Source organism: Opisthorchis viverrini, assembly GCF_000715545.1.
Source record: "Opisthorchis viverrini unplaced genomic scaffold opera_v5_379, whole genome shotgun sequence".
Taxonomy (NCBI): domain Eukaryota; kingdom Metazoa; phylum Platyhelminthes; class Trematoda; order Opisthorchiida; family Opisthorchiidae; genus Opisthorchis; species Opisthorchis viverrini.
The window spans coordinates 333,644-360,024 of NW_008752040.1; the positions used below are offsets into that span (position 1 = coordinate 333,644).

A 26,381-nucleotide genomic window follows, 5' to 3' on the forward strand; every position below is an offset into this window, starting at 1 on the left:
AAGACTAACACTAAAATTCGTAAACTGCTGTTGCACCACGCGCCATGTTGTCATCCAGGTGGATAACAGAAGACCTAATTTCGATAGTTCCAGAGCCGACACGGAACAGACTAGCATGTAATGTACTTACGAATCGACTGACGGCACCCACACTAGGACAGTATATGCACAGACTTAACTGCCACTTCTGGGCACGATCGTCAGCTGGGAAGATATTTCAGAATACGAAGCGTTCCATCGCAACAGAGAGGTTGGCCAAACTGAAGCAAACAACTTGGCAAAAAGGTTGCGTTAATAATACGTATTAGTTCTCCCGAGAGACGAGTTTACCTCGGTCTCATTTGGGATGCACTTAAATCCCTCCATCAACCAACAGTTAGGTTTGCTTTACGAGATATTTTAACCATACAAAGTTGTACTGCTGTCAGCCAAAGGGCGACACAGCGGAACGCCGATTCACTAAGCCGAAGTATTCCTACTTCAACACATCGACAGGCATAGGACCTTCCGTGGGACACAGACCAACCACGTTTATGCCTCCACCATAATTAGACTGGTACATTATCAGAACCGGGATTTAGCTACGAATATCTCTGCACATACACCACGTAACAAAAGATGTTTGCAGTTGGAATTCAAGTTGGGCTTCAACCGTGACGATTTGTGTCCCTCTATAACACACTGGGCTATGCAGAAGGAGTGTTTGTGCCACATTTGCAGAGCCTCTTTTACCCGGTTGGTCAATATTTGGAGATCTGACCAGCGCATTTCCCTGGTCCTCCAGGTTGGGAATCAGAACATGTGTGTCGAGTCGTCCATTAAAAAACGGGATGAACTGATATTTCCCACAGAACACCGCGGAATTGCACCCACGTTTCTGAGCAAAGACTTTAGTCAGGGAACCTTTTTGTCCTTTACTTAATGCATCAAGTTTTTAAGCACTGAGGTTGTGCTGTCAACAGAAATGATAGGGAAAACCATAATGGTCATGAGGATGATCAAATGAGCTTATCCACCTCCAGCACAAACAGAGTCTCTACGGTCACCAGAAGGGATGCAGTTCAGAATTTAACTCAATCCTTACTGTCAACGTCACAAATAAAGCATCAACCTCCTCTTATAACACTGATGCTGAAATTGGTGGGGCAGTCTAATGTCTATCACGAAAAAATGACTGAGTACGGGGCATACACCGGACACCGGCTGATAAAAACCGTCGATAGAGCAACTGATCAAACGGAAATTAGGTCCATCGATCACAAGACACACACTTTACCCCATCGACCCACATAGTTTATTTCGAACAACCTGAGTCAATTATAACTCGACGCCTTTAGCATACAGTCAACCACCCAAATAGGCAGTGACACACGAACTTTTCTAACATAGAGCTGATCATAGACCCTTATCTAGTCATTTATACTTCATTCATTTTCTTGTCCAAAATGGTGCCTTCCTAACCGCACAGCAAACAGACTAGGATGCATCGACGCGCTTCTGTGTGTTTGCCACCTGTTATCCGTTGCATCTAGAAGGTAGCTTCAACCCAATCTCAACGAGATCAAACCAGCGAACTTCACATTCACAGTCGGTTGGAAAAATCACTGGACCTTACTAAAAGGATTTGGTTATCAGCCGCTGTACGTATGTGTTTGCCAACAAACGGGGCGCAATGTGTCCCTATGTAATTATTTCATAATCCCAGCCACCATAAACTAAACGAGAGGACCGTCATTTCCCTGGAACACTGAATCGTGTTGTGCGATAGTAGAATTCGTTTGTCTATCAACACTCGAGAAGAAGAATGATCAGCGACCTGCAAGCAGAGTTGGTAACCGTAAACTGACTCGCCCTTACGTATATCGCAATTATTATGTTTTGTTACGATGTATGTCATCAGGGCGCCTTGTGTAGTAGGAAAATGTTGGTGAGGTACATCTGTGGACACAGAATTTCGCCCAGGTCGAGGAAGGGAGTTTGGTTGAGGTACCACACCTTGAGTCTCTGAGTCAAATGTCTGACCCACAAGGCTGTGGGAGGATGTAAGGTTCAGTCGAAAACCCTTCCCCTAGCCTCTGACTCAAAAGTCTGATGCGCTAGGTAGCGGACAGTAAGGTTTTCTTACGGGACCCTCCCCAGAGCCAATGGCCCAATAGTCTGACCTGCTCGGCTGCAAGGAGCAATTTACCCGAGGGCGGAGGGACCAAGGCATTACTCTCTTATTACTGGTGCGGATGCGTACGGGAGATGACTTTTGATCAGCACCAGACTCTTGGGTTTTAAAAGTATTCCAGCCCTATTGGATAATTGGCGGTCGGAGTGCGTGATCTTCGTGCCGACCTTTTCTAACCCATCCTTCCTCTGAAGAAGGCAACATCTCTGCCTCTATAAATATGAGCATGTTGGTCGCTTGGGGGAGACAACTAAATGCCTACACACTCCTGTGGCAGAGGACAGTACGAATTTACCCTCAGACCGCCTCGTAGCACAATTACTCGTGGTACGGGCTCCCGTTGTTCTCGGTCTGATTGCTCTCCTTGGACTTCCTGGCATGGTTGCAACTTGTGGAACGGATTTCCAGCCAGTGTAGCCCGCGGGATCATTGCAGCACTCAAGCCGTACCACTGCGTCAATGTAGCAGCTTTATGCCTTAGGAGAGCGACGATCAGTGAAACAGTAAGCGAGAAGGATGGCTCATTAATTCACTCGCAACAGACCTGACTGGAAAGATGGGCCGAACACTTCGAAGGACAGTTCAGCTGGCCTCCTGCAACACCGCCTGTAGAGATAATACATACGGGCGAGTAGAGTGCAACTCTTGATCCCCCGTCGGAAGAAGAAATAAAGTGCAAAATACCCATAATAAAGCGTGACAAGGCCTTAAGGCCGACAGTCTGTACCCAGCTCTCTTCAAAGAAGGCGGAGAGACCCTGGTACCCATCTGACAAAGCATATTGGTACTATATGGAACAAAGAGGAGGTGTCTGCAGAGTGGGCATGTCGATAACAATCCCCATTTTCAAAAAGGGTACGCGGACACTGTGTGAAAACCTCTATGGAATTAGCCTGGTAGCTGTGGCACCAAAGGTGTTCTCGGTTCTTATCTTTTTTTTCTGTGGTTGACTAAACAGAGGGAGAGACATATCTATGAAAACCAAGCTGGATTCCGTCCTGCAAAAGGATGCATCGATCATTTCTTCACCCTCCGACAGATCTGGAACAGTGACAATACTTCCAGCAACCAACAATGTCTGTGTTCCTTGATCTGAAATCTGCCTTTGAATCTGTGGACCGTCAGGCACTATAGCAGTGTCTGTGGAGCAAAGGTGTCCCCCATGAGACCTTGACCCTTAACGTGCTGTCCGCCAGCTCTCGCGGCCATGTGAAAATCTGCGAGAAGCTCTCTTCTGAGTTCACTACATCAAGTGGTGTCAGACAGGTGTGCCCTCTTCCACCTTTCCTCTTCAACTTCGTCATTGATCAGATCATAGAAGACTCACTATCAACCTCCAATATAGGTGGGTTTGAAGTCCCCCCCCGGACGTCCGCTCGCAGACATCGAGTACGCGAACGATACGGCTGTTCTGGGATCTGAACCCGTTGTAATGGAAACAATATTGAATAACCTAAATAATTCTGCCCCACGGTTTGAGATGCGCTTCACACCGGTAAATTGTAAGCCTGGGTGGGCTCGGAACCAAAGTCATGATGCGGATGAGCCGATTGATATAGTGGACAAATTAGTTTACCAGGCTAGCTGTGTCAGTCTCGGTGGTCTCGCAAAAGATGATATTTCCATCCGGATCGGGAAAGCCAGAGTGGCTTTTGTGAACCTGCATCACCTGTGCCGTAGGCGTGACATTGGTTTGTCCCTAGGTCGAGTTTACAATGCTGCGGTGCGCTCCATACTACTATTCACGACAGAAACCTGACCACTGCGCGCTGAGACGTCGAACATTTTCAGCGTTTGACCATTGATGTCTCCGCAGCAGTGCTCGAGTCCGGTGGGAACACCGGATCAGCAATGCTAAAGTACGTCGAATGATATTTGGAAGAAATCACTTACGATAGATGAACCGACCACACCACATAGGTTGTGCTGGCTTGGCCACGTGCTGCGTATGCCAGTCGACCGACTACCTTGCACAACCACTTGAAGGGTGGAAGAGAGCCAGAGGAGGTCAAACAATGAAGGTCAACAACAGTGAAGCATAAAAGCCATCACCTGCAAACGTAGCTGCATTGGTCACTGCCGTCTTCCTGGATGAGGACCCCGAGACGGGCCACATCATTGGTTAGAGATATTGTCAGACATGGACCAGACACGTCCTCAACGGCGCTTGTGCATCCAAGTTATTGCCTTCAATGCATTGCTCCGTTCCTAATTACCATACTCAACAGACCACTCACAGCCCTGTATTTACGCACCAACTTATCAGTTCCCGCCTCCAGTGTGCAGCCACTTACCACACCTCCCCAAATCACTCGTGAACGAAACTGGCAACTACAACCGCTGTACGACAAGTACGCGGTTCTTACAGCTGACAGTGATGATGATGCTGGTAATGATGATGACGATGATGATGATGATGATGATGATGATGATGATGATGATGATGATGACTCACTATCAACCTCCAATATAGGTGGGTTTGAAGTCCCCCCCCGGACGTCCGCTCGCAGACATCGAGTACGCGAACGATACGGCTGTTCTGGGATCTGAACCCGTTGTAATGGAAACAATATTGAATAACCTAAATAATTCTGCCCCACGGTTTGAGATGCGCTTCACACCGGTAAATTGTAAGCCTGGGTGGGCTCGGAACCAAAGTCATGATGCGGATGAGCCGATTGATATAGTGGACAAATTAGTTTACCAGGCTAGCTGTGTCAGTCTCGGTGGTCTCGCAAAAGATGATATTTCCATCCGGATCGGGAAAGCCAGAGTGGCTTTTGTGAACCTGCATCACCTGTGCCGTAGGCGTGACATTGGTTTGTCCCTAGGTCGAGTTTACAATGCTGCGGTGCGCTCCATACTACTATTCACGACAGAAACCTGACCACTGCGCGCTGAGACGTCGAACATTTTCAGCGTTTGACCATTGATGTCTCCGCAGCAGTGCTCGAGTCCGGTGGGAACACCGGATCAGCAATGCTAAAGTACGTCGAATGATATTTGGAAGAAATCACTTACGATAGATGAACCGACCACACCACATAGGTTGTGCTGGCTTGGCCACGTGCTGCGTATGCCAGTCGACCGACTACCTTGCACAACCACTTGAAGGGTGGAAGAGAGCCAGAGGAGGTCAAACAATGAAGGTCAACAACAGTGAAGCATAAAAGCCATCACCTGCAAACGTAGCTGCATTGGTCACTGCCGTCTTCCTGGATGAGGACCCCGAGACGGGCCACATCATTGGTTAGAGATATTGTCAGACATGGACCAGACACGTCCTCAACGGCGCTTGTGCATCCAAGTTATTGCCTTCAATGCATTGCTCCGTTCCTAATTACCATACTCAACAGACCACTCACAGCCCTGTATTTACGCACCAACTTATCAGTTCCCGCCTCCAGTGTGCAGCCACTTACCACACCTCCCCAAATCACTCGTGAACGAAACTGGCAACTACAACCGCTGTACGACAAGTACGCGGTTCTTACAGCTGACAGTGATGATGATGCTGGTAATGATGATGACGATGATGATGATGATGATGATGATGATGATGATGATGATGATGATGGTGATGACGATGATAATGATGGTGATGGCATGGACACCGTATTCTGAGTAAATTTCTCCTAAGTTCACCGACTTCCGGTTAGCAACACATTATAGGCAATGATGTAGTTGAGGCAGACATACTGTTTTTTCCTGCCCAAAAAGTACCAGCACCTAAGAATTTTCAGCAACCCTGTGAGTCGTTTCCTTCGGGAAAATATACTGTGATATGAGCGAACATCGCACAAAGTGAAACATGATGCGACTTCTCTGCAGCACATCTCTTGGGCAAAATCACAACTGACAGGTCGAGCTCTGATTCACTTGAGTCTGCCGTTAAAATTAACGTGGTATGAAAATGAGTGTAGTTCGCGAATTTCTTAAAATTTGAGTTCAGTAGTACTTGAGGTTGCCGAAAGTTGCACCGCAATAACCTAATGAGCCCAATGCAGTGCCAAACTGATCTTGGACTGTCGAAGAGTTTTAGACAGCATTGTAAGCAGTTACTTCAGAAAAGCACCTAGGATTAATGCAAATACGCCACACACTTCGCAGAAAATCAAGTACTCATTTCCGCTGAACCCAGAGTGTGAAAGTTGATGGTAGTTTTTCGATATCAATAAAGTAAACACATTGGTGTGCGTTTGGTGGGCTATGTGAGTATAGTTTTCTGTAAAAAGGTGCTGGTTTTTACTGACTTTGTTTGGGTCTTGATTTAATGTAACGATTATTTTGGTTATGGGTGACTAGGAGATTTGTGGAATTCTCATCAAAATCGCTCTTGTTTGAACAGCCCTACTTCTGTCCTGGTGAAGTCGTTCTAATTAGTCCACACAAAGGGCCGGTTGGGGTAGTGGACTCGCTGAGAATATTGCGCTAGGACAAACGGATGATTGTTCAATCAATGGTGTCGTGAATGTGACAGGGGAACTGTTATATGAGTGAAACACCTGCAAACCTGAATATCAGATTACACACACGAAACCTCCGTTATTCTCACAGAGTCTACTAATTATGTTGCGTGCATCCGTGACAACGTTTCATCCGCCTATTTATATTACGTGAGTTGACTAGCCTGAATATTTCTACACAGGTGCTTGTACCATTCCAAGGGGTCTTTGCTTCCTAACCAGATTATCTTCAGCAGTAGACACCCTAAACGGGTGTTTCGAAGGCATTCACTCATGCGTGGAAAACACTGTTTGAGCGTGTTCCTTTCCTTACTATTGTCATCTATCGTTAAATCCCAATGTAAGTTTGTTTTCCGTGATATCATTCATATACCAAGTTTTGTTGGGGCGCGTTTTCTGACCAGAAGAAGATGGCGGAAAATCTGACTAGTTCCTTGCATCAATTTCAACTTCAAGAACAAACCCTTTAGGGTAGGATGGTACGGATGCATGAATACTTAATAAACCGTCTACCAAAAGAAAGGTTCGATGAGAAATAATGGGTTTGTTCCGATAAAATAAACTACCGAACTATTTCGACAACGACCTTGTTCTTTTCACTGAGTCCTCACGTAGCACACTATTCCCGGATAATTTAATACCCAGGAAACGAACTGACGAACTGCGTAGTCTGACAGCTCCCAATAAATATAAGCCAATTCAGACCTTTATAAGATTCGATTTGACATGTCGATTTCAGCAAGCGTTGCAAATTCAAAGTTGGTTTCAGTTGGGGTTTTGCGGGATGTGTATTTTGTTCATATTCACACCACCCCTGTTTGAACGGTCACCCTGCTGTCCTTGCGGAATTATTCTGGTGAGTTCACACCGAAGGGAAGCACTGGACTCGAGTTTTGCTCTTATTAGAGCTCATCAGCACTGCGTGTCCAATGGCTGCGCTGGGATTTGACCCCTGGACATCTGACATGCGAGGCGAGGTGTGACCACTGCTCCACGTTGGATGCATCCGGAATTTCACATCTGAGCAGGCAAACGTGTTCACGCTTAAGCGATGTGATTGGTGTAGCCGACCGATGGAACAACGACCCGGTAACTGTCCTGGCTGCGACGATCGATTGACTCGCCAGTCATGACGGCGCCCTGTGGCTGAATCCACTGTTTTGGGCTTTGCTTTATTTAGGAACCTTGACCAAGCATACCAATATGCCTAGACCAGACAAGTAAGTGGTAAAACAGCGAAACAGCTCAGTATGCAAGGAAAACGGCTTGGAGACACTCAACTAGCTTACTTAGGCGGGTTTGCTAGGCTGCTTCGACATTTGTGACGCAAAAGTAACCTACTGACTGAGCTGACCGACAAATGTACAGGTAATAATTTTTGAAACGGAGAGCAGAGTATTTAGAGCAATTGTGTTGGGGCGAATTGTCTGATAAGAGGGGAAATTTCGTCGTCTTATCGGAAGGGACATCGCTCCTGGAGCGTCCTTTCATATATACGGCTGTGTTGGTAAAAAAAAGTTGAATCGCCACGATTCTTCCTCTTTCATAAAAGGATGAAGCAAGCTAGGTATAACAGTTACCTGTTAGTTGTGCTTTATTTGCTGTTGACGAAGCTCTTATTTCTAGAGCAGCTTTACGCTCGAATATCGAGCAACGGAATACAACTAATTCGCATGTGAGTTCCAACTGCTCCCAAGTGGAACGGGTTCTCAAGTCTGTTTTGATTGGACCACGAAATGTTTGTTGTTTAAGGAACTTCATAATGTTTGCCAAAAATGCCACCAGCTCACTTGGATGCTTAAAAGAGGCCTTCCACTCTATTGCAGCTGTCAATGTGGCGTTGAAAAAACCCTTAATCGGTAGTGGAAAATATCTTTGGAAGGCGACCGATGGAAAACTCGATTCAACTTTTTCACCGTATTCGGTCGACTTTCCCTACTACTATGTGGATCTTGGTGCAGTCTACAACTTGACGTCCATCCATCTGTATGGTCAAAATGAGTGGTCATTCGGTGAGTTCTGTTTTGTTTGCGCTCAGTTTTTGGCAAAATAATTTGTCGCGAAAACTCAATGCTTGGTTAGATTAAAAGGGCATCGTGTTCATTCTTACTTGTCCATAGATATGCAAGGAATCAATGTTCGATTCGATGTGCACACTTTCGGCAACTATATGTCTCCATGCAACTTTCAATCACATTACCCGTGGGACCTACTTGCTTCCAATCTTATATTCAAAAGGAAAGGAGAAAAAATTGAACTAAAACCACAAAAACCCGTTCAGTACATCCTCATTGGTCGTCCAAACCCGAACTACCCAAAAAGCGGCAGATCTATTCCAATCGGAGATATACAAGCGTTCGGCGAGGAGCTTTATAAACAACCAGTACCGCAAGTGCCAACTGATGAGTCTCCAATACCCCCAAATTATCACAAAGTAAGTTGAGTCTTAAGGGTTGTTCAGGATCAAGCGTTCACCCAACAGGTGGATTGGCTTGTGCGAAGGTAAGATTGCACGATTTCGATTGATTTTAGGTTAACTGATCGAATGTTTTTTTGATTTACCGATGGCAATATTTTCCCATTTGAGGAGATGGGAAGACTTATCGACACAATTAAACTAAGGTTGCTACATAGGACGTGTGTGGTAAATTTTATTCTGTATATTCAGTATTAGCGTTTATTTAGTGCCGTCGATCCTTTTAGCAAATTCGTGCAAGCTTCTCCAAGGACACAGTTTTCGCAAGTGTGCAAGAATACCTCAAAACCTGAGCTGACGAACTGACGAACTTGCGAACCAGAAGATACCGGTCCGTCCCCAATCCCGTCTGTTCTGCTCCCCTCTAGGCTTGGGCGCCCTGTCAGTATCTCAGTCCCCTTGTCTCCTTTGACGAGCATGGCAGCTAGGCATCCGACATTGTGCTACAGCTGAACGATTGTCATATCATATTTTAACCTACTTTGATGTATTGGCTCATCAAAATTGATTTTTTTTTCAAGAAGCAAATGAGCTTAGCTCACGCACTGCAAAACGACCTGCGTGTTCACAAGGTTGTTTCATTTCAAACAAAAACGCTTCAGTGCGAAAACGCAGATCTAACAACTTTGTTAGTTTTTTCGACAAAACCTCGTTACACTAACAGTGGAGGATACCCTGAGGTCACAGTTTAACATATAGATTAACGCCACTATTAAACGATTTTCCAGAGTATTAGCTCAGTTTCCGTTAAAAATCAAACTGGTGCAGATAAATATTTCCACGTTTTTTTAGTCGTAATGTACATTAGCAACATTTGCTCCAAGTACTATGGATGATGCAAGAGTTAATGTTTTGGGGGAAGGCATTCGTGAACCGTAGCCCGCAAGTTGTAATGAACAGAGTTAAACTTAAGCTGAGCAAGCATTATCGGTGTGTGATAATTCATGAACATCTGCACTTTAGCTGTTTCTGTGTTTTTCCTCAAAATGGGTAAGTCTTTTGGCGATCAGTTACCCAGTTGACGAGTATTGTAACAACGAAAAAATGGCCAATACATTTCATAAAATAAAATGTTGGCAACCAAGTAGTGCGCATACGGAGTGCTCATGAGCAATGTTCTCGTATTGGGCCAGCATTGATAGAACTGATATGGAACAGTTTTCATACAGACTGTCCCACGCTGAGTCTTGTGCTCCTCATAAGCATCTTTGTTCCGCTTCATCTAGGTGACCAGACGAGCAGTGCTTGGAACAGTGAAGAAGATCTGGATGAATCCTGGGAGCGGCTATTTCAAACAGAATAAAAAGTATAACGATGTTGTGCTCGGCTGGTTGGATCAACCGAACTCCATGGCAGTTGTTCGAGGAAAGGCCAGAATGGTTTTTGTCATGGGAGTTGCATTGCCTAAAGAGATTGACAACCATCCACTATACGAGAATATGAAGGGGCCTTGCAAAGACTGGCTCACGAATGGTTCAACCACAGGGAAATACGTGAGAGTAAATGAAGCATACAGTGCAGGTGATGTACTGCTTATTACATCCGATGATCAGTTTGATGTCGATGTCATCTACGCCAAACTGGAATCTGGAGAAAATTCTGCACTTATTGGCTATTACGCCAAGGATGATAATGATATCTTAGCAGAACTGATGGTGAAGCTGGAGGTAGATTTTGTCAAAACCAATATGGACCTATCACCACAGTTCATCTCAGTGAGCGGGTCTGCTGACAGCAATGGATTTATACCCACAAGTTACATGATTGAACGTTATGTGCAAAGCTGGACGGCTTTTAAAACCGAACGCTTCCAAGTGAATGAAAACGAGCTTGGTGTTGAGGACGAAGCTACTGAAGAGCAAGTGAAGGCACTAGTAGATAAATACGGTACTCTGATGGAGTACCTATCGCCATGTGATTTGAAAGCTTATGTCAAGTCCTCAAGTACCTCAATGGCTTTGGTGAACTACAATTCAATTTTAAAATGTCAATCTGGCAAGAACGGCTTTGCTCTTCCAAATATTCATCGTCATCCCGGAACCATTCCTCCAACTACGAAACCGACGACTGTCGTGGCAACAGTTGTTGGTGATGTCAATGGGAATTTCATTCCACTCGGTGTGTATGCTAAACCCGGTGAACAATTTACTTGGACCCTGTTGGAAAATGTCAATCCGGACCCCAAATGGCAGAGATTGAGGGTCAACGCACAAGGTGACAGTATAGAGTCCCATTCAGAATGGTGGCGGTGGCCATCAATTGTAACCCAGTTGAGACTGAGAAAAAATGGCCGATATGTAAGTCCTCATGGAGGACCGATACTTCTGCAGACAACTAAGGGTACTAATGTCACAATTCGCCTAGAAAATGTCTATCGATACCCGTGGCTGGATCTTCGGAACAATGAATCGATTGCGTCGTTTGCACGGGAAATAAATGAGTACTCAACCGTACCTTGGCTTTTTATCGCTGGTGATTCCATGTATTCAATGCTGAAGACAATTGACGTGGTAAACTCGAATGCAAACGAAGTCACCTCATCTGCCCGCCACTTTGATAATGCAATCAAGGTGATGCACAACTACAGGGGGACAAAGTGGGAGGATGCTAGGGTAGAAGTTTTTGTAGCGGATATTCAAATCTCTGCCGGATATGGACACTCTGGCTATCCGTGGATGGGTAGCATAGACTGGAGTCATTTGTTCACCTTATGGAGTTCATCAATAAAAAATGGTGGCCAACCCGGCTTTGTGCATGAGATCGGTCACAATTTACAGGTCGGAGAAGCTACGCTAAAGTGGGGAGGTGAAGTTACCAATAATATTTACCGTCTCATTGTGGACGAAATAAACTTGGGACTCAACCCCTACCAGGGTGATATGGATACCGGGAAGTGGACGGGAACCAGTTACGAAGGACCAGGTTGGGGATATTACAGATACTTGGGCAGACTGTTTGGTCACGGCCTAGTTGGGAATGGATTCATCGAAGCCAGGAAGGCAAGGCCAGGAAGTGAACAGGACAAAACCGATTTCTGGGTCAAACAAATGTGCAAGGAGACGAGTTATAATTTGTTGCCATTCCACGAGATGTGGCACTTCCCATTGTCACAGAAAACTCGAGAAATATGTAGCGAGTTTCCGTGCTTCTTCCCAGATGACGAATACACAAAGCCACATCAAGCCAGAATTGACGAGGTGCTAAAGGACTACCCAAATTGTTCGCGCACCAATCCTAACAAAGTGGTATTTCGAGGCGATATAAGACGGGGTATTGGTGTAGTTCGTCCTCAGAACATTTTCCTAAAATTTGAATGATCGGCTGTTCCATTTGCGGTGCTGGATTCAATGTAAACATACATGCACATGTGCGTATATCTCTATGTATTTTGCCTTCTATTTAGTCGGATACTGAAACAGAAAGCAATCGGACTCTGTTGGTGAATATTTTACTACATGTTGGCTGTCATACAAGGTTAGTTGCTAGTTCGCAGGTGGCAACTGTATAACTATCGAGTGAGAGATACCACTCAGTCTGTCCACGCATTTGAGCAGCAACTAACATTCCACCTTCACCAACACCTTAACTACTGCTTGAACTTGAGATTGTGGGCATGGTTCAACGGCGCTCGTGATCTGTCATAAGTGAGGTGGACTAATGCAACCATGCTGATTTCAAAGTCAAACTCAATTCTTTCTGTGGGCATAAATGTGACTCGTGGCGAAAATCAATAGAGCCTATGGAAGCTTGCATACAGAAACCATTTTATTCACCTTGAATGGTTAACCTTTCCTGAAGATTGATAGAGAATAGCACGGTGTCTCACTTCTAATACTTATGCACACAGAGAGTGTGTGTGAACGAGTGTGGGCTCATGATTATTCTGACGGTAGTAATCACTACGCTGCCTGTTAATGCCAACGACTGGACGATCGGAGGCGGTAGTTTATACAGTCGACCTTTTCTAATCTGATTCTCTGCCATTAAAAGCAGCATCAACGTTTTAATAAACACCGAAGCGATGGTTGTACGTAGGGACCACCTTGCTGTTTTCGTACTCACCTATCTAGTGACGGTGCAACTTGTGGACGGCGACATAACAGGCTTACTCATGTCGTAAGTGCTCTGTCCTCAGTTCCGCGTAACAAAACTAAACAGGGTGGAACAGGGAATTCAGTTGGTATGGTTCTCAAAGTCATCCTGATGCATAATTCCGATCACCATAGCGTTATATATACATATATATATATACATGGATATATATAAAAGCATTTATATAGAAAGAGAGAGAAAGCACGTTTACTCAGGATCGAATGAAGGATTCGCGCTAACATGGATATTATAAAAGCATTTATATAGAAAGAGAGAGAAAGCACGTTTACTCAGGATCGAATGAAGGATTCGCGCTAATCCTCATATAAACGGATGCCTCGTGCAAGGTTGCACGCAATAAGGAGGCGTCTTGCGGGAAACCCTCAGTAAAAGCCTCTCTTCTCCTCAGGTTACGAGAGTGCATCGAGCCTTAGCAAATTCAGTGACAGCGCGCTGTTTAAAAGTGGAACGAACTGGACACAAACTCCCACCAAACGAAGTTGCGACGATAGCTTCCGTAGTGTTACAAAAAACCCGTGAAGTGTGGCTGAAAGGAGGCAAACCAGTTATTTGCTACGGCGTGCAACGATGCTAAAATATACAAGCAAATCTGAAAATTTGCTATGGTCCGTAAATGTTTTGGACAGATCTTAACGGAGGTTCACACATTTTAACCACGTAATTGATGCCCACAGAGGTTACTGCGTAAAAAATCAAAAGTGTCCATAAACTCGGTAAAACTTTGATTTGGGTGAGGTGTTCAGACACTGAACACGCTGAGCCAAACGAGAAAGGACAGAAATGATAAGCCTGAATGAAGTTTCACACGTGATGGTTATACTACTCATAGGTCGCCAGAGTGCGGAAAATTGAATGTGATGTGTCAGTGAGGTTACGGCAATCTTTATACTGAACATTATTGGTCGATCCTGTTTCTACCAGTCACGGAATCAGTTGGTGTTTTAGCAAGTCCCCGCAGGTTAAGGTCATTAGGACGGTGATATCAATACCCGTCGATAACGTTACCGGAAAAGGCAGGAAGGATCCAATGGTTGCGGCGTCAAACTACATAACAAAAACAACCCGGATCCTATGCTTAACACTGTGACTCCTAAACTCTTCTCGGTAGCCTTCTTGTATCTGAAGCCAGGTGCTTGTTTTCTGGGGATTTCCTGCGAAACCTAGTGTTGCGTGTTTCGTATGAAACCGTTTTATGGCTCTATCGTCCTGTTCATAACAAAGGCCTTGGGTAATAGGCCGCGAAAGCCATTCCTTGACTACAGCCAACTCAAGGTGTGGTCGTTGCTTGATCAGTCATATCCTGAAGAGACAAGCCCATCGATCTGCCGAAACGACTGTTTGTTTGATCGCCAAGGCAGCCTAATATGGTGAATTATTAATGATTGGTTTGCGAGAAGAATACGTTTGGTTTAAAGGCATATACACATGTGCACAGCCCATTATGGGATGTCTAGCATTTGGACTAGGTGTTCGGAAACGCCGATTCATCTCAGACGTCAGTGAGACGCCGCCTGTGTGGAAGCATCATCAACAGGCAAAGAAGTTCAAAATACGGTGAAATTATCTGGGCAACTTGAACGGGGTTCAGCGCAGAATGATCGGCCGAATACCCTAGGAAGACCGTTTTTCAGATTAGTTCTAGGTCGAAAGAAACATGCCAACAGATTACGCACTCGGTTGGACGCACTCGGACTGTTCATCGATGACAAAATTTCGCGCACTATGTTGCACTGTAGTAGCGAACTGGTCCTGAGATCGTTAGTAGACGAATCATCGGAAGAAACCGATTCTTCCGAGCAAAAAAGTATATTTCGCCGATGATGCAAATACGCGTTTGAGACTATTTGTCCTTTGTCCGAATTTTAACCGGTAACTGCCGAGTTGTTTACCGGCCTGACTCCGTTTGATTACTGACAAGTTACTTATGCATTTGAATTTGTGCTGTCGTTGCATCACGTACCTGTTGTTTTGGGATTTTGCGACATTTCCTTACAACTGTTACATCAAAAGATGTGAGCAATTTTACAATCCGCAAGGGGTTGTTAGAATTACAACAATGATCTCCTCATCGGGAGGCAAAAAAGTGGCTTTCATTATATATAAAGAGATATGGTAAAGTTATACCAGTGAAATATCCACTCTTGCTACGATGCTCAGAAAAAAGGAAAGCTAAGAATCCGTCATTGTGCACTCGCATTTAGTAGCCGCAAGATTTGAAGGAGAAGATGCATGAAGTATCATTTTCAGGTACTTTACTGGTGCTTCTATGCCACCGAATAATGCACGAACTAAAGCTTTCTTGTTCGACTGGCGATAGAATGAATGTTAGTAACCCGGCACCGAACTAGCAACAGAGAATTCCTCAGCGATAAGCTCTTATTAAACCACGGTGTTTTTGACCGGAGTGATTATGATTCGCACAGTTTCCTCTTTCTGAAAGAAGCAAAATCTCTGTGAAAATAACTTTTTTCGTTTTTTTTGCACATGCGATCTGAGTGTTTTTCTTCAAACGGTGAAAATAACTTTTTCGTTTTTTTTGCAAAATGCGTCTGAGTGTTTTTCTTCAAACGGTGCGCGCATTATTCAAAACCTTACAAATTTCCAGCATAGACTTTGTTCACGTTTGTGTTCACTTTGCTCCTAATTTATTTGTGTCACAAGGGCAAATTTTAATCGAGTTATCGATCACAAAGATCATCACTGGTTTTGTAAACTATATATTCTGCTTTGGAAAACCATATTTTATATGAAAAAACAGTGTTGTTTCGAAACATTCGGCGACCTTCTGACGCTTAGTTGTTGCTTTTGGTGACTATCATGTGGTAGTCGTCAATTCAACAGTTTATAGCGAGTGGTCAACAAGCAACGGACCCCTTAGATCCATGTGTGATAAGTCTCCATAAGAACACAAGCCCCTGTATGGCTGATTTTTTTTAATCGAGACGCATTGAATTTGGCTGCACAATAAGTTCACTATGAGTTCGGTTTTGTGCTTCCTTGGTTCATCCGTGGAAGTGAAGGCCATTCTTGACCTACAGTTGCCTGCTTGTGCTTACAAGACCCCGATATTCATTTACGAAATGGTATTCTGTTCAAACGTGCTATCCAAAGTTTCCGGGAAATACCCGTAATATGGCCATACTCCGATGAGTGTAGCAACGTTAAATCACCAAATTTGTTGCGTAAACTCTCCTATTCCTTTTGGAGGATCTACAGGTAGCATAATGGTGGCTTTCCCAACCCGGAAAGTATCCCATCATACTTGTGGGTCCACACTCTACGGTGCTATATTTGTTCAGACAACATGCATTGGAGGGATACAGGAGCACATAAAGAGCTCTTTTTGTTAGGACCGTAAATGTCTGTTTGGATGATACAATTTTTGGGCTAAAAGGCGCGTTTCATACGATCCAACTGGCTTGTCAGGCAGTTGCACCGCGTACCAGCTTTTGACGGCAGCTGAATAGACGGAGCAGCGTTGAAACAGCAAACATTTAGTTCCAGTAAATTATAGTGAACTAGGATGGGTTGAACGACCCCTAACCTATTCAGGAAATACACTAACTTGCAAGATAATGTGGTTTCAACGGCAGAACTGACTGAAGTCGCCTTTTGGGTATTCTTCAACTAAATGATCTGCACAAAGCCCCCTCATTCTTTTGTGGGTACGATAATCGAGATAACGCAGTATGTTTTCTGGACAGAACGCATTACTTATAAGGTTGCTGAAACCTCCCGGTGGCTAATGCCCCTTGTCAAGCCGGCTGAGTCCCTGAATTTCCGTCAACCTTATGTACTAATCGTGTCTAAATGATATGCGATTCACTAATTACACACATTTACGAACTGATTCAGTTCTATCCGGACACTAATCTAACCCTGGCAGAATGTCTTGTCCATAATATTAGTCAGCTGAATGTGATACACCAAGTAATGCTGCTGTCTAATCTAGAATGTTAATGAAATCTCCCATCTTCCTGTAAAAGCTCTGTCAGAAATTCCAGGCTACCTTTTTGAGTGTGGAATTAACATCCTAAACAGTGGAACCAATCAATAGGACGAAATACTGACAGCACAAACTATCTTGAAGTTTAGTTTCGGCCCAAATCTCCACCAGACTCAGTCAAACTAAGTTACAAAAATTGACAAAATATGCGTGTTTGTTGTATGTTGTTTGTGCATCTCATCAGTCAAGTACAAATTTGAGTTAACTTCGGTGGTGGAAGCTGCGGCACCTAGTCTATCTGATGAGCCCGAAGAATAGCAAATCTAGTTGTGAACTATCGATGAGTTTCCAGCAATTTCATGTCTAATGATCCGTCGAGGAAGGTTCATGGAGCTAATTTGGTAGCGTGCTACTATGCCCTAACATAAACCAGTACAATGAGTCTATCAGTCCTCCCAGGGGCAACACCACACTGGCGACTTCCATATTAACTTAAATAGAGAAATAGAACATCTGAAAATGAAACAATTTTTAGGGGCTGAATGAGGAATTCGAGTCACCTTTTAGAGACAATAAACGCATGTATTTCCAGGCTGTTATCTCCTGCGAGCCATATAAAGTTGAGACCGTGTTTACAGAGGTCCCGTTCATTCATCCGTCAGAGGTAAGCTGTTTTGCTTCTTAGTGCTGTTAACTCGCAGTGTGATGCTATCTACTTGGCTTTAAAAGCACTGTCTATAATCCAGCACAGGACAGGCACAAACATCTGAAACTTGACTACATGGAAAACCGATATAATAGAATGAGAGCGAAACTTTCCGTTCCCAAACATGATGACAATTCAGTATTTCGCCCAGAGCGATACTGACGGGGGACGGTTTTAATCACTATAAAACGGTGCAAGTGCGGAAACTAAGGGGCACCGAATGAGACGGTGTAAGACGTTTTTCACATGAATCGTTGGCAGCACGAATGTTCGATGCGTTCCATTCATCGAAGAGTCGATGTTTTACCTCAGGTGGCGCATTCCTATTTCGGGTAAATCGCAAGCCAATCCCAGTCATATTAGCCTGCTTGCAAACGATAAATCAGTGCGTCTAGCCTACAGTACTGAAATGGTTCCAGTACGCTCGACCCGTCTGTCAAATGATTCAGGTTCAAATTCAATGTCCAAGAATACATAATGTTGACAAGGTGAAAAGCAAGAGACAGGGGATGTCTTTTATATATGGTGCGTCCTAACGAACAGAATCGAGCTCGAACCAGGGTGGACTTCTCAAGTGGACCAATAAGTTTTGCACCAGACTGACACTGTAAACATTCGAGGCCCGAAACCGACCCCAGAAGTATTTTGACAAGGTGAAATGTAAGACCGGTAAATGCGTAGACTATTCAGTAACCCTCAGAATACCGGCTAGTTGTCGATGATTGGTGCCTACCTTGTGAACATACTTATTTAACCCAAGAAGTGATCGGAGTCCATGCTGATGTTTCGAATAAAGTGCTATCTGAAAACCTTCTGCGTTGTGTGCTAGTGTTAAGCGATGTTCTTAACGTTAGAGTCCTCCACGCTAGTGCCTCTACAAGCTCAACGTCTTTGAGCTGATTTCATTGAGTGCACTTGGCTAAACGTTAGAGGATAAAATATGGAAGATGCAATTTCTGTAATTTCAGTGAGTGCTGCCGTATGGAAATTGTATACACCAATTTACGCACGCCACCACTATGAAGTCAAATTCGGTTTAGGTACAAATATCGGTCGATTGGTGTCCGTTGTAAGGTCTCTTATTGACATGCGACGATCTGTCCCGTCATCTGACTGAGGCTTAAGCTGAGCACTTGGGCTTCTGTGTGACCGATTTTCACCGAAAATGCTTAAAAAAGAGGGGTTATTCCAATGCATCTACTCCACCAACCATTGCAACCAAGTTAAAATACACTTCTGTATCCTTGAACAAGTGTATGTCTGACTGAATGTCAGAAGAGATGATGTTCACAACAAAACAATTTGCCAATTTCAAGCCGCAATACAGAGCGAAATTCCGAACGCGCATTATGTAATTATTCACACTGAAGACGAAAGAACGGCTACCCCTGAAAGACTAATCAAATTTTTATCCTAGGTGTTTCCACTATTATACATATGGATGAAATTTTGTAGTTGGGACAGAAAATAACTCACTAAAGTGGCTAATCTGTTCAACGAAATAAGCGCCGAGGCCCTTCATCACTAACTCTATTCTGGACGCTTCGACGCTCTGTGAAGTCCACTGTCAACACACTTTTGAAACCGAACTTTTGATTAGAAATACGTGGTGTTCAACTGTGCTCTAATGTAAGTGGATAGGAATACAAACTAAACCGGCCTAAATTCCCAGACCTGTAAACAACCACGATCTCTGGCTAAATGGTAATTCCGAATTTTTCCGTCTTTCCCATGTCTCAACCTTAAATCTATGGCAACATGACTACGTCTCTAGTTGTCGGCTCTCATTCCTACACGATCCAGTTCCATGCTGTGTAGGTACGCAACTATCTGTCTCCCAACATTTGTTTTGAGACAGCAGACATTCGGAACGAGGTATCAAGCAGATCCATGAGACCCAACAGTCCCGTTGCGAGAGTTTTTGCACTTGATACTTGTTTCAAATTACGCTTGCTCGTTCCCCCACATATGGACAGGGGTCTATACCCAGGATTATTAACTTGCAAGGCGAGGGAAATCAGTGTTTGCCAAATCTGTAGCAGTGAAACTCACAATTTTCACGAAAACTTGGGCCTTCTAATGATTCATTTTCTCTAAAAGAGCAAACTAATTTTATCAAGATGTTAAAAAGTAAACAGGTTGAACCTCAGGGGAGAAAGAAAAATGAGAGGAAGAAGGCCTTCGATGCGCAGTGGTTGAAAGCAATGATACAGTGGTGGCCGAAAAGTAGGGACATGGGATCGCAAAGTAAGATGGAATGGAGCAGGCGCCTGTCTTATAAAACTATCACCGTCGTGTGTCAGGTGTTGGTGTCGGATAGTATTCACGAGGACTGGGAGAGGTGGATCCAGGACGGGGTGTGGTCATTAAATAATGTGACGAGGGTGTTTGTAACGTGGAGGGGCTGTAGGCCGAAGCCCCCAGGGTCGAGCCTGAAAATCCAGTTCCTGAATAGCCGAGCAGACTGCTTGATCCCAAACCAGTACCCATGCCAGTGCTCTTTCCATGTGATATGGGATAATTGGGCACACCGTTCTTTATTCCTTCACATTAGCTGAGGAAAACCGGTCACCCTGCTTTTTCGCTTTAGACATAATAAACTCCACATTGTGAGGGATTCAGTCAGACTACATTCCAGCCTAGCAGGCACCACTTGAATCTGGAGTAGATTCGTGGAAATTCCATCAGTATTACACCTGATAACGAGACGTCAACTATAAGCTCCTCCTAACACCGGCAGGGTCCTTCATGACGAAAGAAGAATTTAGTCAGAGTGCGAAATGATATATTTGCTTGCTTTCACAGAAACTACTAAGGAAGATTTAATGACTAATTAGTGAAATTCTAGAAAAATGTTTTGCGGACGAACTGTGTTTATACCCCGTTTAATGTCACCCCGAAATTCCACCCTTTTCGGGTTGTTGCGAGAACAACTGCCTTTGAACCCTTTCAGAACTGCGTCGACCACGCTCTGGGATTTCTTTGTGTGTTCATCGTCCGGAAAGAAACACGGAAGTGTCTTACATGCATTTTGAGTCTCATCGGAAATGGGGAAATTCCACATTTTGTGGAATGGGATCAAGTTATAACCGGTTTCTACACACAGTTGTTTGATCCAGAATTGTGTTTTTTCCCAATCGTCTCCTGGAGGATTTTTTCGAGCTTCCATAAAAGCGTTCCCAACTAGGCCGTATCCAAAAAGCTTTCCCAAGTATCTGTAATAACCCAAGCCGGGTCCGGTGTAATCAGATGAGCTCCATTTTTCAGTGTCCATATCCCCTTGGTACGGATCAAGGCCTAAGAGTACGTCCCCTACAAGCAGTTGGTAAACGTTGTTTATCACCTGGTCACCCCCTTTCAACGTGGCTTCGTTAACCTGTAGGTTCTTACCGATCACATTAATGAAGGCTGGTTGATCCTTCCAAAAAGTAAACCGTCGACTCCAATCAAGGTTACCCACACATGGGTAACCAGAATGATCAGATCCAGTAGAAGTTTGGAAATCTGCTACAAGCATTTCGGATCTTGCCTCTTCCCAACGGGATCCCCTGTAATTGTGCATCACTTTAATTGCGTTATCATAGTGACGAGCAGCTGATATAACCTCACTTGCCTTTGAGTTGCAGATGTCTACTGTTCTTAGCATTGAATTCATTGAATCACCGCATATAACCATCCAAGGCACGCTGCTGTAATCTCTGATTTCCTGTTCAAACGATTCAACTGACTTCGGGTTCCGAAGATCCAACCAAGGGCAGCGATAAACATTTTCCACTCGGATCGAAATATCGATTCCCTGGGTTAATTGTAGGAATAGTACCCCGCCGTGAGGGCTAACACAATGGCCCTGTTTCTTCAGACATAACTCTGTAGATATTGCTGGCCATCTGCTCCATTTTGAATGGCAATCTATCAAGTCGGTATGCGCATTTATCCGTATCCATTGGTTTGAGAATGTGTCGTCTGAATTTTTTAGCACTGTCCACTTGAAAGCCTGACCAGGCTTAACATACACACCAAGCGGGAAGAAACTACCGGGAAGATCCGCATAAACTCTTGCCACGACATTCGTTGGCTTCACAGTGGGGGCAATGGTTCCAGGGAATTGGTGAATATTTGGGAGGACAAAACCAGTTTCGCCGAACTGCCACTTTAATACTAAATTGTAGTTAAGCAAAGCAGTTGCTGTTTTTTCATCCTTTATATATACTTGTCCGTCGTGCGGACCCAAGTGCCTCATCAATGCTTCATATTTTTTCGCGAGTGCCTTTACGTTATCGGCAATGTCCTTCTGCTCAACGCCAAGCTCTTCATTTTTCAGGTGAAATTTTTCGGTACTAAAGGCCTTCCAGCTTGTCACATAACGCTTAATCCAATAACCTGTAGGTATGAAAGCGGTACTATTAGCTGAACCGTTCACGTAGACGAACTGGTCAGGTATGTCCATTTCCGTTCTAACAAAGTCAACATACAACTTCTCCAGCAGTTGGAACACACTGTCTTCAACGTCTTCACTAGGATAACCAATGAACGCGGAATTTTCTCCCGATATGAGTTTTGCATAGACCCTTTCGACATCAAACTGATCATCCCTTGTGATAAGCAGGATATCTCCCGATTTATAGTCGTCATTTATGTTGACGTACTTTGCTGTGGAAGAACCATTACTGAGCCAGTCTTTACAACCTTTCCGGAAGGTTTCGTACATTGGAAGGTGGTCAATTTCTCTGGGTAAGGCATGTCCCATGATCATAAGTATTTTAGCCTTCTTTCGGACGACCGCCATGATTTTTGGTTGGTCCATCCATCCGAGCACAACGTCTTTATACCTGTAATTTGGTTTGAAGTAGCCACGACCGGGGGTTACCCATATCCTGTCTTGGTCTCCAAGAATAGCTCTCCTGGTTTTCTAGAAGGAGAAGAGGAAGTCACCATTTAGTAATCACAGTATCCGAGTTGGATTATATTAGTCTAGGTCAATACAAACTATGGTACTACATTACCAAGATCTCTGGTGCCTTCTGCAGTTTTTAACTAGGGACGACAGAGTGCGACAAGTTACTCATTTTAGCTGCAGCACGCCTCCAAAATGTCACTAGCACTTGTAAGTGGAGCCAGACATGGTGCTTTGTCAGCCAGACGCACCTACATCTAAACCCGTTAATCGAATCGAACAACTGTTTGTGCCAAACAGCTGGACTGGCAGAAAAGCCACAAGCCATATAGGAACATGAGCTATAGCCTTGGAATCAAATAAATATTATTAGAAAACCGAGGAACAGCGAAATATCTGGTGTTGTTTCATTCTAATTTCTAACTTAAATGGGCTTATTATACAGTACAACGCCCCTTTGTTAAACCAGTGATCAAGTCAAATGAAATCATGTTTACAAGGGCAATAACACAGCTTGACAATGGAGAACACTATTGAAAAATCAGACAATACGCCCGAGAAAAATTTGCTTGACAGATTTGTGGTTCTTCGCCAGTACAGTCTGAGTTTGAATCAACTACAAATACTTCATAAACACCTTTGTGATGTACTACTCATAAGGTTGCCGAAAATCCATCGACAGCCCACGACCGGTTTCGCCCTTCTTGGGGCTCATCAGGTAGGCGCAGTCCCCGGGTTTCCATCAACCTTATGTCCCATTGAAACCAAATTGCACGAAATTAGCGAATATACACTCATTTGCGAACTAATTTGGTTCTTTCGAGAGACTCACCTGGAACCCAGCTGAATCTCTCCTTTGTGATGTTCTCTTATGAGTAGTGCATTATAAAGATATACATGTATCGCGATATCTCGAATATCGTAGCCACTGAATCATGGGGCGGCCTGGCGCAGCACATTCAGTTGCCTGAGAACATCACAAACGAGAGATTCAGCTGGGCTCCAGGTGAGTTTCTCGAAAAAACGAATTAGTTCGCAAATGAGTGTATATTCGCTCCCTCATAAGCAATTTATAAGCAGGAGTATGAAAGAGATCACGAAACGCTCAGGTGCTGTCGGTGCTAATCGCCTTTCAGGATTGGGACCGCGTGATCTTCACTGTGCCTGGTTGGAGACACTATAACCTATGCCTGCCAACCGATGTCAATGGCCTTCTTGTTTTCAGTTTCTATCCATATCGCCTGAGTGAGTGTCTGGAGGTATAGGCACCTCGGAATGATTGTGGTAAGCTAGCATTAAGTCCCTTCCCCCTCCACCTTTACTCTTTTCTTTACAATAAGACTTTCAAATAAATCATGGTTGTACTGCAGTAAAGCATCAGTGTTGAACACTGCTGTCATGTTGTCGACGATAATAATGATGACGACGCTGAATTTGTTCTGACAAGTCGTTCTTTGTCCTTGTTCAGTGGCCACTGTTTTCATGAATTGAGGTCAATGGCAGACAAGGTAAGTCACAAAAACAATTTCAGTGGATGCCATTTGCCACTTATCCCAAAGTTAACCTTCACCCGGGCTTGAATGACTAACAGTGAGGCTGATTGTGTCGTGGATTCGCCAGAATTCTTTCTACCCAATTTTAACTAATGGAACCTATCACCAAGAGACTGAACCTTACCGTGGTGTGACGGCTTGCATACCTCGGCGATCCATTGAGCTATACGGGGAAGAGTGTCCGGGCGACACTCGCAGAGTCTCTCATACCAAGTTGGTCTGACGAACACAGTCTGTTGGTGATCCATGTTGGGTGTTGGAACATGTGTGGCAACTTGTTCCGTGAAAACGGTAATGTGTTTGTATTTTCCGTCGAACGCATTTCTGCCTTGCGCTCGCACTTCTGAGCCAAAGACTTTTGTTAAGGACCCCAATGGTTCACATGTCTAAATGTGGGCGCCCTGGTAGGAACTCAGCCCACGTATAACCATGAATGGCCCATATACGAATAAACTCATGCCCCATCGGCTCTCGCGTGGCTCCATCAGAGAGGTCGCCTTAATTTATGCCTACGGCAGGGTGGGTAAGGGAGAAACAGCATATTGCCTCCATTCTTTTTAACGTACTTTTTCTCTCCTACCTCATTAATAATTCCTCTTGTAGGCCCGGCAATTGGCGTATGATTCCGTTCATTCCGCATCGGTTTTTGCAAGCAAAATCTGCGAGTCGTCCGGCGGTGACCTCCTCAAGAATCTCGAATTCAGTCTTCAAGCGTCGACACCCAGTCTGTCTGGTTACCTTTAGTGACCGCATTCTGAAGTAAGCAGGAAAACAAGCTTCTGTTGCTTTCACACTGGGCATTCTCTGCGTTGATGCGTGCTGTGTATCAGAAGCAAGAATTCGAGATGCAAGCACAGTGGTTGAGATAACCACCTCAAATATGGTGATCTGAATGGACAAGTGGACAGGCTCAGCGCATCTGAGACTCAGTAAGATTGTCGACATGGACTGGACTTGGTACGTACGAACAATGGTGAACGATTGCCTCAGCTGTGTGCTGACTACAAGTGCTTTTATGCAGTACCGACTTCCGGAATAGCCGAAGTCGTCTGGTCATATGGTACCCTCCAATGGCGTGCCGGCAACGAACTCAAATCAATCACATTTCTATCACTTAGCAATGGCGTGGATCGATGTCTGACTTTCGCTCATTTTTGAACGCATTTGTGTATTCCGATCGTCCAGAATCGCTTCAACCTTTGTTTTCGAGGTCTGCGTAAGGTGAGGAAAATGGCCTGGCAACTAAGAGACTGGCGGATTTGAATGCTACACAAATTTACCAGAGGCGTCTTCTAAGTCTCTTCTAAATGCTCCACCATCAGATGTCACTTCAAATGGAGTCGAGATAGCCGCGTAGTTGCATATTGCTGGGAGTTTTGTCTACTACACGGCATTACCAGACTCACTAAAGCACTGGAGATCAAACGGAACAGCGCTTGTCTGATCATGTATTTGCGAAAAGGAAACTGTCCCAGATAACTGGGGAGTGTCAGTGGCAGTACTCATGTTCAAAGAAGGGGCTCGTATTGGGTGTAGTAACCCGCACGGAAAATCAGCTTGACCCCGGTTGTAACGAGACTGTTGGCGTCACATGTGCTTCGTCGCCTTATGGTGGCTCGTAAAACACTGGCTCGAGAGCAACAAGCGAGATTCCGGCCTGGTAATGGTTGCGTCAACCAAAACTTCACACTACGTCAGATGCTAGAACAACGTTATACGTATGAACGACCCACATTTTTAGTTTATATTGATTTCCAAGACGCATTCGACTCAGTTGACCGGCCTTTTTTCTTTGACATGCTTGTCCATCAAGGAATGCCCCGGAAGATTGTGAATATAGTAAGTTCAGCTGGGTTCCAGGTGAGTTTCTCGCAAAACCAAAGATGTTTGCAAATGAGTGTATTTCGCTAATTTCGTGCAATTTGGTTTTAAGTAGAACATAAGGTTGACGGAAACTCGGGAACCGCGCCTACCTGATGAACCCAAAGAAAGACGAAACCGGTCGTGGGCTGTCGACGAATTTTCAGCAAACTTATGAGTAGCGCATTACGAAT

At 44.4% G+C, this 26,381-nt stretch overlaps 1 protein-coding gene across 1 annotated transcript in view; it reads right to left on the minus strand.

The window, feature by feature from the left end:
• Positions 1 to 20,370, minus strand: part of T265_10570 (hypothetical protein) — a gene marked incomplete at both ends in the record, with an annotated part of 77,060 nt that extends 56,690 nt beyond the window's left edge. The window contains 2 exons of the mRNA XM_009176978.1: positions 2,469 to 2,649; positions 20,171 to 20,370. Of these exons, the coding sequence (XP_009175242.1) occupies positions 2,469 to 2,649; positions 20,171 to 20,370 (381 nt within the window). The remainder of the gene's footprint in view (positions 1 to 2,468; positions 2,650 to 20,170) is intronic.
• Between the last annotated feature and the right edge of the window lie 6,011 nt (positions 20,371 to 26,381).